At 29.0% G+C, this 15270-nt stretch overlaps 1 protein-coding gene across 2 annotated transcripts; it reads right to left on the reverse strand.

Annotated features, from left to right (window-relative positions):
- Positions 1-1366: 1366 nt before the first annotated feature.
- LOC145195456 (electron transfer flavoprotein-ubiquinone oxidoreductase, mitochondrial-like) lies at positions 1367-8717 on the reverse strand. 2 transcript variants are annotated; one of them, XM_090078861.1, is made up of 15 exons: positions 8588-8704; positions 7599-7703; positions 6837-6872; positions 4612-4764; positions 4450-4526; positions 4109-4190; positions 3747-3865; positions 3440-3517; positions 3208-3354; positions 3062-3127; positions 2910-2981; positions 2696-2746; positions 2441-2533; positions 2104-2269; positions 1367-1993 (listed from the first exon to the last, which is right to left on the reverse strand). In XM_090078861.1, the coding sequence occupies exons 4-15, from the start codon at positions 4754-4756 to the stop codon at positions 1428-1430; spliced, it is 1662 nt and encodes a 553-aa protein (XP_089934987.1). In that variant the 5' UTR covers positions 4757-4764; positions 6837-6872; positions 7599-7703; positions 8588-8704; the 3' UTR covers positions 1367-1427. The 2 variants fall into 2 exon arrangements, with proteins under 2 accessions (XP_089934987.1, XP_089934986.1); XM_090078860.1 differs by lacking the exon at positions 6837-6872 and having other exon boundaries at positions 8588-8717.
- Between the last annotated feature and the right edge of the window lie 6553 nt (positions 8718-15270).

Consider the following 15270-nt stretch of genomic DNA (forward strand, 5'->3'; position numbering starts at 1 on the left):
ATTGACTGTCTTCTAGAGGGTGACGAAAAGAACCTGATAGTTTTAGAAAGAGGCAAACATCAAAGACAAGCTGAGGACGCTACGGAAAACACGAATTTAGATTTAAAGACAGCAGAGGAAGATGAAAAAACCGAAACTTTAACTTATGATTTGGAGAAAACACTGCCGTTACCTCGTCTCACAACAAATGTTATATTTTATAAAAGTCAGCTATGGTTGTAAATGCGGCTTTATGCAGGAAAACGAAAAAATTCTACCTTTCACGTCTGGATTGAGGTTGAGGCAGGCCGTGGTTCCCTAAGAGGTTGGCTCCTGCTTAAGAAAATATATTGAAAACAATATAACTAACGAGGTTGAAAATATTATTCTTTGGAGCGATTCTTGTGGCGGATAAAATAGGAATATAAAAATAACACTTATTCAAGTCTATTTTAGATGAGTCGCCACACTTAAAAACTGTTAGATTAAGGTTCATAGTATCAGTTCATACCTTTTTACCCAACGACAGTGATTTAGGGGACGTTGAATGTAAAATTAAAAAACAAAATAAAACTTTTCTCCTGAAGATTGTCGGAAGAAACGTCCCATTGTAGTTTATAGAATGAAAAAGGATTTTGTTAGTAAAAAAAAAATTAGAAAAAGAGATTAATAGGAAAAAAAAAAACCTGTTCTGGAGAAGCAATAAACTGGTTGCACTTACGGCAAATAAAATTGATAAAAGAAAAGCGCTTTAGTATTTTCGTTAAAACAGTTCACATTAATGATGAATCTAAGGAAATCAATATTAAAAAACGGGGAAAGCCAAGTGAAGAATTATTTTCCAAATATTTGAAAACATTGTGACCGAACGGCAAACCAGTTGCCGAACCAAAACCCTCAAAGATATAAAAAGTTATTTGCACTTAAAAAAAAAAAAAAACAATACTCACCCTGAGTAATCAATCATAATAAACTTTGACTTTTTCTTTTGTTGTTTTATTTTTCCAAATAATTACGTCTAGTTTTAAAATTATTTTTCTTAATTATCTCGAAATATTGTAAATGTTGGTTGGTTCCTTAATGTATAACGGGGTCCAATTGATCTCAGCAAATTAAACACTGATTTGCTAATAGTTTTGGCTTTTTTAAAAAAAAAAAGAAAAAAAAAAAAAGAAAAGAAAAAAGCCAAAAGTATCAACTTAAAAAAAAAAAAAAAAAAAAAAAAAAGCATCTTAACTTAATACTTTTGAAAGAAACTCTAAACTATTTACTCTTTAAAATCCTTACTATCTAAACCGTAAATCGCATAAATAAAATTCTGCCGCGTTAAACAAATTTCGATTTTTCTTACAAGAAGTCAAATTCCAAAAAGAAGAATTTCAAATTATTTTTGTCATTAAGAACATGAGTAGATTTTAAAATTAAAAAACATTAAATTTTATACAGAATCACATCCCATTATAGGCTGGGCCACCTCCATTTTCAGGGACAACCCAATTTATATTTTGAGTAGGGTCTTTGATATCACAAGTTTTGCAGTGCACACAGTTTTGAGCATTGATTTGTAAGCGCTTACCGCCATTTATTTCGTCATCAACATATTCATAAACACCAGCGGGACAAAAGCGTTGCTCAGGACCATCATATATACTCAGATTTATATTTTTAGGAACATCGTCATTTTTTAAGGTCAAATGAGGCGGTTCGTCGCTGTTGTGGTTTGTCCCACTTAAAGTCACTGATGAAAGCAAATCAAAACTAATTTTTCCGTCAGGTTTTGGATAATCGATAACTTTGCATTGATCTGCAGGCTTTAACTTATCTGCATCAATTCCCTTATGTTTTAATGTCCATGGCTCACGGCCGCCCAAAAAATAATATAAACCTGTATACAACATAGTTCCCCATATGCCAAGTGGAGTTTGAAAGGAAGGCCGTATATTACGAGCAGAGTAAAGCTCTTTAAACAACCCGCTCTTCTTAAACCGCTCGTCATAGCTATCTGGGTTTAACCCTAAAAGTAGGAGACTTACAAAACAAACGAGACGAAATTTGATAATTTCATTAGAAAAACAAAAACGGTAAAATCAACTGATAATAAAATTCCCAAAAAATTTTAATTACCTGTTTGCTTGTCATCATTTGCAGAAGAAATTGCATCGAAAACCGCTTCAGCTGCTAAAATTCCACTTTTCATGGCTCCGTGCGTGCCTTTTATCTTAGCAACGTTCATAAAACCAGCACTGCAGCCGATTACACAACCACCAGGAAACGAAAGTTTTGGCAAAGACTTAAACAAAATTGCGATAAATCATTACTATGATTAGTACTTTGAACAAAAACTCATTACCTGTATTTAACTTCAGTAATTTGTTTTTTTTTATCTTACGTTTTTTCATCTTACATTATTTCAGATTACTCTGTAAGTCTCGTATAAATTTATTAAAGAAAAATGACATGCCTGGTAACCACCTTCATTTAATGCACGTGCTCCGTAACCAATACGGGTACCCCCTTCAAATGTCGGACGAATCGAAGGGTGAGTCTTCCAACGCTGTAAAAGAGAAAAGTTAAAAATTTTTAGACACCGAATCCAAACAATTGCAATCTAGTGTGTTAAAAAAAAAGAACGTTTGAAAAACTTTTAAGTAAAAAACTTATTTAAGAAAAAAAAAAAAAAAAATCTATCATTTATTAACAAATAAGATAGACTTACTTGAAACTCTTGGTATGGACTCAAATAAGGATTTTTGTAGTCTAAACCAACCTTTAAAAATCAAATTACACATCAATGCAAAAAGAAAGTTCAATCACTGTATTCCACATTTACATATCAAAAATACTTTGCTTCGTATAAATAAAATTTTTAAAAAAACTTTTTTAAAATGTTAAAAATATCAAAATTTCAAAAAAAAGAGATGTTAACTTACAACAAACCCTGTTGACACAAGTGGCCCTTCATCCAAATGATACAGGAAAGATCCTCCATAAGTATCTGGAGGCTAGATGAAAATAAAATAAAATAACTAACCTTTTAAAAAAAAAATTTAACTTTTGAAAAAGTTTTTTCAAATTAACATACCAAAGGCCAGCCAGCCGTGTGGATAACAAGACCTGGTTGATGCTTACTTGGTTCAATTTCCCACAACTAAATAAAAAATAGAAAAAATTACAAATAATTTAATCATAAAACAACAAAAAGGAAGAAAAAATAAACAAATATTTTGCCTCTTTAATTCCAATTCCATAAGTTTGCTGGCATGAGTTTTCACGTAAATTAAACTTATTAAATATCTGCTTTGAAAGATGACCATGACAGCCTTCTGCAAAAATAGTGATCTTTGCATGTAACTCCATCCCTCTTTCAAATGTATCCTATGAAAACAGGAACTTAAAGTGTAACAGCATTTAAGTAAAACTTCTGTAGATTAAGTAATATTTTACTGTTAACTATCATTACTTTTGGAGAGCCATCTTTATGAATACCAACATCTGATGTTGCTATACCTTTGACACTTCCATCTTCATGATATAAGATCTATTAAACAAGTGAGACAAAGTTAATCTAGGAATGCAAGAAACAATCCAGACAGTTTTTATGATAAGGTAAAAAAATTGTAAGACATATATGTATCATTTTCCCTATAATCAAATGGGAGAGACAGTGGTAAACTCATCACCATTCTCCCTATCATCAAATGGGAGAGAAATTTATAACCTTAATAGCATTTTAGAGCAAAAAATATAAACTAATTCAAAAGTTTTACTTCGCTTGCTGGAATTCCTGAATAAATTTCAACTCCAAGGCTTTCTGCCTGCTCTCCTAACCAGGCGACAAAACTACCCAAACGAACTATGTAGTTACCATGATTGTACATTGGAAGACCTAATAAACCATCATACATAATAAGGATTAACAAAATATGCCATTAAGAAGGAAAAGAAAATTTATTAATACTTTTGAAATTTTGTCAAAAAAAATAATTTTTTTTAACATGAAAATATATTTAACATGATAAAAGACTGGTGCAGCTTTTTTTTTAAAAAAAAAATTGTGTTAGGTGCAAATAAACAATACATTAGATAGTAAACTTGTTACTTCTAATAAAAATAGTTTGTACATGCATACCTTTATATACAGGCATTGGGAAATATCTATTTTTTGTCAAATAACCAATCTTATCTGATGTAACTTGAGTATGTAAAGGAGCCTAAAGCATAAAAGGATAATTTTCACATAATTCAATTATGATATCATTCAATTACCACTTAACTCAACTTTTTCATAACTCAATTATCATATCAGTCAATTATAACATAAACTAATAAGTACACAATTTTAAAATATGCCAGCTGTCATTTGATACTCATACTGTGGGTTTTATCTATTGTTACTTGTAAGGTGTGTGTGTTTGCGTGTGTGTGTGTGTAGAATTGTAATTGTTACTACCATCATAAAATACAACATACTTTCTTTTCTTTCCAGTCTGGAATCAGTTCCTGTAAAGCTGATGTTTCAATACAGGCTCCTGATAATGTATGACCTCCTATTTGATAAAAAACAATTTTTTTGCAATTTTAAAAATTCATTCTAAATATCCTTCTACTTAAAAATAGAAAATTATTCCCTACCAATCTGTGATGCCTTTTCCACAAGACAAACTCGTAACTCTTTCTCATTTTGTTGGGCCAGCTGTTTCAATTTTATTGCAGCACTCATTCCTGCAGGACCCCCTCCAACAATTACAACATCTGTTTCATCAACAGCACGCTCCATATTTATATCTTCAACATGCAATAAAAAATTAAATTTAATAATAAGATGACTGCAATATTAATTATGAACTTTAAACTTTAGTTTGGAATTCTCAAAGAATTTATTCAAACAACACAAAGCAGAAAGTAACACAAATTTATAATAGTAAAAACACAATCATTAAGATGGTCTAAAAATACTGTCAAAACTTACAAAACAAAAGTTGTTTTTTTATACCCCTTGCATTAAAAAAAAATATATCATGAAAAAATCATGACTGTAGGATATTACTAAGAACTGCCTCAATTACAAAGAAATTTCAAATTTCTTTAAAATAAATCAAGTTATACTTGTTCTTTAAAACTTTGGAAATGCACCAACAAAACAATTAAATGCATCCTTTGCACACTAAAGACAGTTGTAATTTCTCTACTATATATAGTAATTTCTCTACTATAAATAGTATAGTATAAAGGTAAGCATATTATTTTACATAAAAGTTTACTCCAAAGGTATGATACCTTAAATATATTAAAATATAAGATATTTTTGTATGAGTGTAGCTTAACTATGGTCTGTTAATAGATTTTGTTTTAGCTACAGGCAGACAATACTATGCTGTTTAAAGCATTTGAAATTTGGCTAAGACCTATATAAAATGAGAAACTAGCTCCATACAAAGTAGATATTTTCAAGAGGTTTAAGCCAGAAATTCATTCTTGTCATTTCTTGGCAAATTTAACAGATCCAATAATGCATGATCCAAAGTACAGTATAACAGACTTAAATTCTGTTTAGCATAAGACCAATAAAAAAAACTTGGTCTAAGTTGAACTTTTTTCATTTTAACATTTTTAAAGCAATTCTCTTAGTAACTAAGTAAATAATATACTGTGGGGTAGTTAAATAACTTAATGCATTAATTAAAAAATGATAATAAAGATTGAAGCTTATTATAGCCTAGGCCATACTAAATACTATAAACAAAATTTGTTTCCTTTTGACTAATAATCTATACAACTAACTTAGAGAAAAGATCAGGAAGAGATTATGAAGAAAGACAGAACAAAGGCTGAACAAAATTTATCTAAAATTTATGATTGGCTACTTTATCTTTAAAGTAAAAGATCCAACATACTTTCTCTCAATTTTATTCAAGGATAACAAATTTAACACTGCAACTGCATAAAATTGGCAGAAAATAGTACATTAAAAAAAACAACAAAGGATTTGATATTGCCAGCTAACTTTCTAAGGTTTATGCACCAGTTTTAAAGTTGTCCAGCTAGCTCCAGATCAACTGAAAGACTTTTCTCTACCTTTGGGCTTATTTGGAGTAATATAAGAAATTATAGACTTACAGTATTGCTAAAAAATATATATAGTTTGAGTTGAATGTTACCATTTCTCTAACTATATCTACTCTCTTATTTGATTATAAATGCAATACTTACAAGAAAAAAACCAGCAAAAACCTAACTTTTTGTGTTTTTACTTCTGTTTTGCTTGTGGGTTTTTAGGTTTGGATTTTTGGCTACTAACCCTGTTTTTACATAGCAATGACTTAAAAAAATGTTTTACATAGAAACTTCGTTTGTTTTAAGACAGTACTAAATAATAATATCTAAAAAATAATTGACACTTATTTTATTGATATAAAAAGGGACATAAAAACAAAAAATATTTGATAAAAACAAAAAATATTTGATGAAAAAGCACATTTATCTTTTGCCTATAGAAATGAAACAACCCTAACAAATATTGTTATATGTATTTGAATCAAAAACAATCTGTGTGAAGCATTTTTAATTAATGTTCCATTTTAAGTATATTGCAGTTGGTCTTTACTCATGGAAATTTCTACCTTCATTAATTTCCTAAGTTTGTAAGAAGATAAGAAGTGAAATTAATAAAATAATAAGTAGATAATCTATAGGAAAATTTCTTTTGTAACTAACAAAGAACAATAAAACCTAGTACTGATCAGTATTTTTCAACATAAAAAGAACAAATTTAAAAGAAAAAAAACAACCTAACATATTCATGGGTTCTCTAAACACAAAACTAACAAGATAATAACAGCACAATAACATATACTTACTTAAAAAGAGCTATGTGTAGCTTTTGCAGCACAAAACTAAAAATAATATTCAAATTAAAAATTTGCCTAGTTTCACTTCATTTGTTTTGGAAGAAACGTCATAAAAATAAGATTTTTTTCTTAACAAAACTTTTTAACTAATATGCAAAGATTTAACTAATATGCATACTTAATGAGGCCATGATGTAAAAAAATATTTAAAAACTTTCTTCATAACAGAACTTCAAAATGTAATTTTTTTTTTAAGCATGCATTTAAAACAAGCTTAGCACATAAGCTTTTGATTTTTAGGCAGCAATAAAAAAGATATGACTGTTTGTAATCTGTACTTTGTTAACACAAACCCTTATAGAATACTATCAAAGTTTTACATTAAAATATTGTCACAAGAGTCTATTTAACAACATGCAAGTGGTGAGTTTTTAAAAACATTTCATGAAAATCTTTGTCATGTGTTAAATGTTATCTTGTTCTTCATTATCTTGTAGAAGAAAAACTTATTCTCTCCAATTAAAAACCTCTACTATCACCATCATAACTCACTCACTGACTTTTTTTTTTTAAATAAAATTCAAAGACTCTCCTGACTATAAAAGTTTTCATTTAAAAAAGCTTTAATGTTAATAAATGTTTTCTACTTGCTTTTTACAATAGAACACTTCCTAAAAGTGGCACCAAAAAAAAGTGTAACAAAAAAAATGTGTTAAATATTTATAACAAAAACAGTTTAATGTTATTCTCTTAAAGAAAAAAAACACCCACTTTTCCATCTCTCATCTGATGCACGTGGTATTATGGTATAGTGTGTTGTTATTCTCCTATCTGTAGATGCTTGCCTTGAAAATAGCCTCAAATAACTTGAGTAACCTGTTAATAAAGGACTTAAAAATTTGTATATAATTTAAAAAAATTTAAAACACATAAAACATATTATGTAATTACAAGCAGTTACAAAGTCTTGTGAAAATATTAATTTTTGAAAAAAAAAAATACACTCTCAGTTCAATATAACTTTTTTCTACCAAGTAGATTTACAACACTAGTCTGTATATACCAAATTACAGTAAGGGTTAACTTTAGCACCATAAATCTCAAAAGGAAAAAAGTCACAACTACACTGTAAATATGAAGGTATTCAACTTTTCCTCCATTATTATTTCTTTCTAGAAACTTTTTCTATCTTCTTGTATTAATTTCAGATATTATTAGCAATGTTAAAATAATATTTGTTGTAGTTACTACTTTTTTTTTTTTCAAGATTTACAACATAAAAGTTAACCCTTATCCCTAATTAAATATGGTATTACTAATGCACCTCTTTTTTATTTTAAATTTTTACACTTATTTCATTTTAAAGAAATGGAAGTGAAAGAATTGCTCATATTTTAAATAAAATTAAAAAATAAATTAGGGTAGTTTTTGATCAAAAATATAACTTTTACAATTTTCCTTCATTTTAGACAATAATCTTTCATATTCTTTAATAATTGAAAGTAGAGTGCAAGTAGAGTGTATTTTAGCTAAAGCTAATCATAAATATAATTTAATTTTATCATAAACTTTTATTTGATAAAACCTTATTTAACTATTAAAATTATTGTAATAACATTATTAGAGCTAAGGTGCTTAGTCTTTTGTTACAACGTTTACAAGTTAGAAAGTAGCTAAAACATAAGGTATTTTTATAAATCTTAGGATGGCAAATGACTCTTTCTAATACTAACCGTGTGAATAGTTAATAAAAGACTTACCAGGCCATATTCCCCTTCTTAAAATTTGAATCATCACAATCCTATAGTTAACTTTGGAGGTAGAACAGAGGCAGAGCAGGAGTTAAGTTCAGTTATTATGGACTTTGTTCTTGCAATATTTATCTTAAAAGTCAAGTACTACGGAACCGATTTTTTTTTTTTTAATTTATTTTGGTTTAAAAGTAAAGCAATAACAAAAGATAAAAAGAAGAAATATATATATATTAGGCATCTGTTGGTTGACTTTATGGAGTAATTTGTGTTATTTTTGTGTTAATAAAATTAATAACAATAATAATAACGACAAAAATAATAATGATAATAATAGCGACAATAATAATAATAAAAATGATAATAATAATAATAATGATAACGACAATAGTAATAATAATAACAAAAATGATAATAATGTTAAGGGTAACGACAATAATAATAATAATAATAATAATAATAATAATAATAATAATAATAATAATAATAATAATAATAATAATAATAATAATAATAATAATAATAATAATAATAATAATAATAATAATAATAATAATAATAATAATAATAATAATAATAATAATAATAATAATAATAATAATAATAATAATAATAATAATAATAATAATAATAATAATAATAATAATAATAATAATAATAATAACTATTATCATTACTATTCTATTATCATTATTATAGTTATTATTATTATTGTTATAATAAGTATTATTATTAATTATTTCATACATACATATGACTGTATACGTCATATGTATATTTATTAATCTATATTTATCTCTTTCCGATTAAATATGCAATGAAGAATATACAGCGTGTTTTTTTGACTTTTTCAACAAAGAGGAGTGGGATATCTTTTATCTCTAATCTTTTTAAAGATAAATGATATCCCAATTTTGAAATTTTACACTTATTTCCAGACTGTTTTGAAATTGTTGAATTTTATCTTGTTTCTGGGCGGTCTATTGTTACAACAAAAATAAAATATCTTCAGCATTTGAATGCTGCCACTGCCTCCAGCGCAAGCATGATAAAAAAACTTAATAAATCGTCTTGAGGAGATTACGGTATGTGATATAAATGATTTCCACAACTTGGTAAATGATTTCCTTCAACTTGGTACAGAGGTCATTGGAAGATACAGAATGTATCTAGAGTCTGTTAGCCTAGCAAAGAGAAATGTGGTCTGATAACTCTTCTGCCATTTTAATTGAGTAACGTCAGCTTTTTCAACAAGACTTTACAAATCTAAGAAGTGTTATAGGTTCAATTGTAATTTCGCAGATGATACCAAACACTAACAAGTAAAATGATGTCGCCATCATTAACTACTTCTAAATAAAAGTGAATTAAAAGAGGAAATTAATACTTTGGCATATTTGGCAGCTTTTAAAACGAAATGGTTTTTTTAAAAATAGAACTAACCTTATATTCAAATAAACTTTGAGACTAATTTATTATGATTGAATAATGAGATTTGTGGCTTTTTAATTTGGCTTAGCCAAATATTCTGAAGCTTGTGTAAAATAATATTTTGAAGCTTGTGTGAAGCGTCTATTTGAAATTGTTTAACAAAAACATTGTTGAGTTGCGTATACTTGAAATATAAAAAAAATGTTGAAAAAATGGTTCTCTTCCCCCCCCCCCCCCCCCCCCCTCTTTCTCATCAAAATTTAGTTTTCGTGGAAGAAAATTAAAAACAAACAAGTGACAAAAATTGTCTCTGTTCCTCCCCTCACTTAAAAAAAACCCTTCGTTTAAAATATCCGAAAAAAATCTACACGAGTTCTATCAGGTAGCATTCATTCTCCTCAAAAAAAGATAATTTTGTTCTTGACGTATTAGGTGATAAAACTACGCACATTTTCCACAAAGAGTAGACATTTAATACTTGTTTAGAAAATTGTGTGAAAATTTCACACTCAAAACAAGATTAGGTTTTTTAAAAGTAAATATAGATCCAAACTTACAAAGTAACTAATTGTACTATCAGTTACTTACAAGTATCTTTAGGCGGTTTTATTACGTGTTAAAATTTTTGTCTTTTGCTAAAAGTTTAAGTTGCACGCTTTTATTTACCCAATTCTCCAAAGTCATATTGGAGAAGGATCAACATCGGAGGAGGATCAACTGATATACTTTACCTAAATATTATTTCAGCGTAGTCCTTCCGTTCTTATTTGTATTTATATATTCGAGGGGGAAGCAAGGTGGAGCAATCTCTTATTCCCCCTCTTTTTGACTGATCTCTGCTTCTGGTATACATTTATCATAAATTGATAAATATATTTATATTTTGTTTTGAACTGTTATATAAATGCAGAGTGCAAAGATAATTTAAGTTTTATGTCTTTACAATTTATTAATTTGATTTTTTTACAATTTATTAATTTGAAATATTTTTTTTTTAGAAAAAATACATTTTTTAACTAGGAGAGCACCGTAAAAAAAGACAGATGGCAGATGATCAATTAAAAAGACAGATGGCAGATGATCAATTAAAGGAAGAATTTATTTTTAACCACGCATCATTTTTTCATCATCCTCCACTTGCCTTTTATAATTTTGTATTGAATATACGTAGGTTAAAAATAATTGTTTAAATTACATAAATTATACAAATCACCTTGAATTTCATTCTTTATTTGGGTTTCAATGGATTTTTGGATTTCTTCATTTCAAATATTCCTAATAAGGAGATAAATGATTTTTTTCGTGCGTGGATTTCTTTAACATAGTAAAACAGGGTAGAATGAAATAGAGGGTAAAATGAAATAGTTATGACTATGCTTATTCTTTTGTTCTTAATTAATTATTGAATAAACTTTTTGCAAATATTTTTTGATCAGGTTGTAGAGGATTTTTTTCTGAATAAGATGATATCAAATTTTAATTAAAAAAAAAAAATTATTTTGATAATTTGTTAAGTTTTCGAATGCGTGATGATATTTTTTTTCTTTTTTTGAAAAATGGACATAAAACTCTCGGAAATTAAATTTGATACTAATGAGCTTATTAAGTATACTGGTAGAACTTTTTACGGTGGTCAAGAATCTTTTTTCAAAATTAAATTTGTTATTCAGGGAAAAAAGTTATGAGATAAAAACGAAAACGGACACATGTGGGGTTGAATGAAATACGCTAATTGCTCACTTGTTAGATGCGGCTTTTATTAATTAAATCTCAAGTGACCAATCAATGTCTGTGATTTTTTTGTATAAATTTTAAATAAAGTCGTGTTAAACCTATTCTAATATAAAATATGCCTCGAAACAAGTTGCTCTCAAAGAAAAAAGAAAAACCATACACCGATGAGCAAGTCGCGCTTGCAGTGGCCAAAGTACAAAGCGGTGAATTTTCACCTAACAAAACTGCTCAATCATTCAGCATACCAGTAGCAACTCTTCACAGGCGTGTCCACGGCATAGGTGAAACAATTGGGAGTGGTTCAAACACAAGATTGTTGCAACAACTTGAATCAACTTTGGTAAATATCCTAATCAAATTATCCGATTGGGGCTTTGGTAGAACTTACAATGACGTCATCACACTAGTTACCGACTGTTTGCAACGCCAAAGTCAATCTCATTTGTTTCCTAATGGTACACCAGGGAGAGATTGGTATAAGCTTTTCATAAACCGGTGGAGTGATAAGTTAAGCATCAGGGCCATAAGCAATATTTCATCACTCAGAGCCGCTTCTTGCACACAAGAAATAGTTGCAAAGTATTTCAACACACTGCAAAAAGAATTCAACGAAGCAGGAATCAATGAAATTACTTCATCTCATTTGTGGAACTTTGATGAAATCGGATTTTCTGGGGATCAAGGCAAGCACCATATAGTTTGCCGGCGTGGTACAAAACGACCATTGAAATTGGTTGGCAACAATGAAAAAACCCATAATACAGTTGGAAATTGCATCAATGCTGCTGATAATCGTCTTGCTCCATATATTATTTTTAAATAAAAAAAACGCCTATACAGAAGTTGGTGCTTAAGCGGTCCAGACGATGCCGTTTACGCCATATCTCCATCCGGATGGATGGAAGATAAGCAATTTGTGAATTGGCTCACTGCACAGTGGGTGGACAAAATGGGAAAAATTTTAGTTGTCTAATCTTGAAAACCTATTTAATTTTAGTATCTGCATATATTAGGAGAAATTTATTGATAATTTATTTATATTAAATCCTTTAGTTACTAGGACTCTAAGCATTTAAATATTGAGATAAAAAAAAAAAAAAAAAATTATCAATAAGTAATTAACGGTGACATCAACGTTGTGTTATATTTCAATTAAATCTACGTTTTTGAAAATAAAAATTAGTACATGTTATTCTAGAGTATTTAGAGATAAGAAAAACCAATGTGTGAAATAAATTTGTCATAGCATGTTATCTCAGTTATACTTTGAAAATTACAGATTAAAAAAAAAAATTTCTTAAGAAACTTATTTTTTGCCGCACAATAACTAATAATTACCACAACTTGCAATGTGTTATCTTATACTTATTTGAGCTATATGATGCTTCAATCGAGTTTTAATTGATTTCTCGTCCCCTTAAATCCCCGTTCAGATTTTATGTATGTTTTAACTTGGTTGCTATGGTACTAAATTTTGCATAGCAACAACTCACTTTTGCATTAACGTTGTTTAAACAGTATTTTAATTGCGCTAAGTACAAAATATTGGGGGTATGTATTAAAATGAGATTCATAATTCTTATGAGGTTAATTTAACAAAGATTAAATTAACCTCTTAAGAGGTTAATTTAACAGAGAGTTCAAATATGGTCTTTCCAGTCTTCATGCATGGATTCGATTTTTTGAGATGGTATTCCACATTGCATATAGAAAAGAAACAAGAAAGTGGCAAGCAAGATCTAAAGAACACAAAGAAAAGGCATCTGTAGCTAAACGAAAGATTCAGACTGATTTTATGAACAAAATGGGACTTATTGTTGGTTTCCCTAAAAGTGGTGGTTCTGGAACAAGCAATGATGGCAATACCTCAAGGCGTGCTTTTGCAGCATATGAACAAACAGCTGAAATTCTGGGTATTGATCAAAACTTTATATTCAGATTTTACATTATGTTGGTAACGCTCTCTTCAGGATATGAAATAGACTGCTTAAAATTCAAGGATTATTGTTTTGACACTTTTAGACTATTTGTGTCCCTTTATCTATGGTATTACATGGCTCAACCAGTTTACAAAGTATTGATACATGGACATGACAATTAAAAGTCTTACATTTCCCATCGGACTAATATCAGAGGAAGCTCAAGAGGCTAGAAATAAAGACTTCAAATCTTATCGCGAAAATTTCAGCCGAAAAACATCCAGAAAAGCAACAAATGCTGATCTTATCAATAGGCTCCTAGTTTCCAGTGATCCTGTTATTTCATCACTGCGTAAATCAACATCACACCAAACAAATCATAAAGCATTTCCTTCAGATGTTTTACAATTACTTAAACAATCTTCAAACGATATTATTGTTTTATAATTTTTTGATGTAATTTAAAATTAATAATGTTTTCTTGCACTATTTTTTGCTTTTATTATTCCTAAAACATTATTTACCTAAATATTCAATTGATATTCAATATAGGTGGGTCAAGAATCCGATAAAATATTCAAATATCAATTTACCACTTTGTAACTAAGGAAAGTATCCGGTAACTAAGCAATATAAGTATCCATAGCAACTAAATTTAAAAAGTTATCACTTTTGTAAGAAGTGTGATCTCATATTGGTACTCATGCCAAATTTAGTGAATATAGCACTTATAAAATATCTGCAGATAACAAAAGTAGGTTGTTGCTAAGCAAAATAAAGGTATCCATAGCAACGAAATAAAAAAATATTACCTTCATAAAAAGCACAGACATTATATTTGTACTCATACTAATTTTAGTGAATATAGCTCTAATATTAAATTAGTTACGAATTTTGTCCAGTAAAAGTGCATTCTGGCCCACTGTGCACTAGCGTGTGTGTTCCTGCCATTAAAAAAATTCCAGGTAATTAATTTAATCTTTACTTTAATCTATTAATTACTTAATTAAATAAATCTAATTATAGTTATCCAATTATAGGCATTCATATTTTAGTCGTAGATGGACATGTGACACATGTCACCTATCGGGTCATACTTATTTGTATCAAACAATATCTTGTTAATTTGCTTACCAGCTCATACGTCACACATTCTGCAGCCACTAGATGTCGGTGTTTATTGTCAGGTCAAAAGAGTTTGGCGCAAATTACTTCAACAGTTTTATGCAGAGACAAAGTTCAGCAACTTATCAAAAGAATGTTTTAGCCAACTGCAAGCAAAACTTTTTAGCTCTGGTGAAGTTTTTACACGCACCCAAATAGTTAGTGGATTTCAGAATACTGGCTTGTTTCCACTTGACATCAGTAAAATTGATCAGTCAAAATTTCAAATTGCTAATACGTTTGAAACACCGTCATCTCAACCTGAACCTTCATCATCTCAACCACCAGAATCTATGAAAGTACCACAACCACTACTAGCACCAGGAACTACACCATCTCAGCCACTGCTATCTAAATCTATATCAACAACATCTAGCATCAGCATGTGTTGCATAGCATCAGCTTCAAAGTCACCTCCAAAGCCAACTCGCCTGCAAACAACCT

This window comes from Hydra viridissima, unplaced genomic scaffold, assembly GCF_058129835.1.
Source record: "Hydra viridissima isolate aposymbiotic clone 2 unplaced genomic scaffold, HvirCarnegie_v1 scaffold_2, whole genome shotgun sequence".
Taxonomy (NCBI): domain Eukaryota; kingdom Metazoa; phylum Cnidaria; class Hydrozoa; order Anthoathecata; family Hydridae; genus Hydra; species Hydra viridissima.

Excerpts from the sequence above, each read along its gene's own strand:
- LOC145195456 (XM_090078860.1), bottom strand. The coding sequence starts at position 8,621 with ATGATTCAAATTTTAAGAAGGGGAATATGGCCTG. Across the intron at positions 7,704-8,587 it reads AAGAAGGGGAATATGGCCTG|GTTACTCAAGTTATTTGAGG; the intron begins GTAAGTCTTTTA and ends CTTTATTAACAG. Across the intron at positions 2,270-2,440 it reads TAAATGAAGGTGGTTACCAG|TCTTTGCCAAAACTTTCGTT; the intron begins GCATGTCATTTT and ends ATTTTGTTTAAG.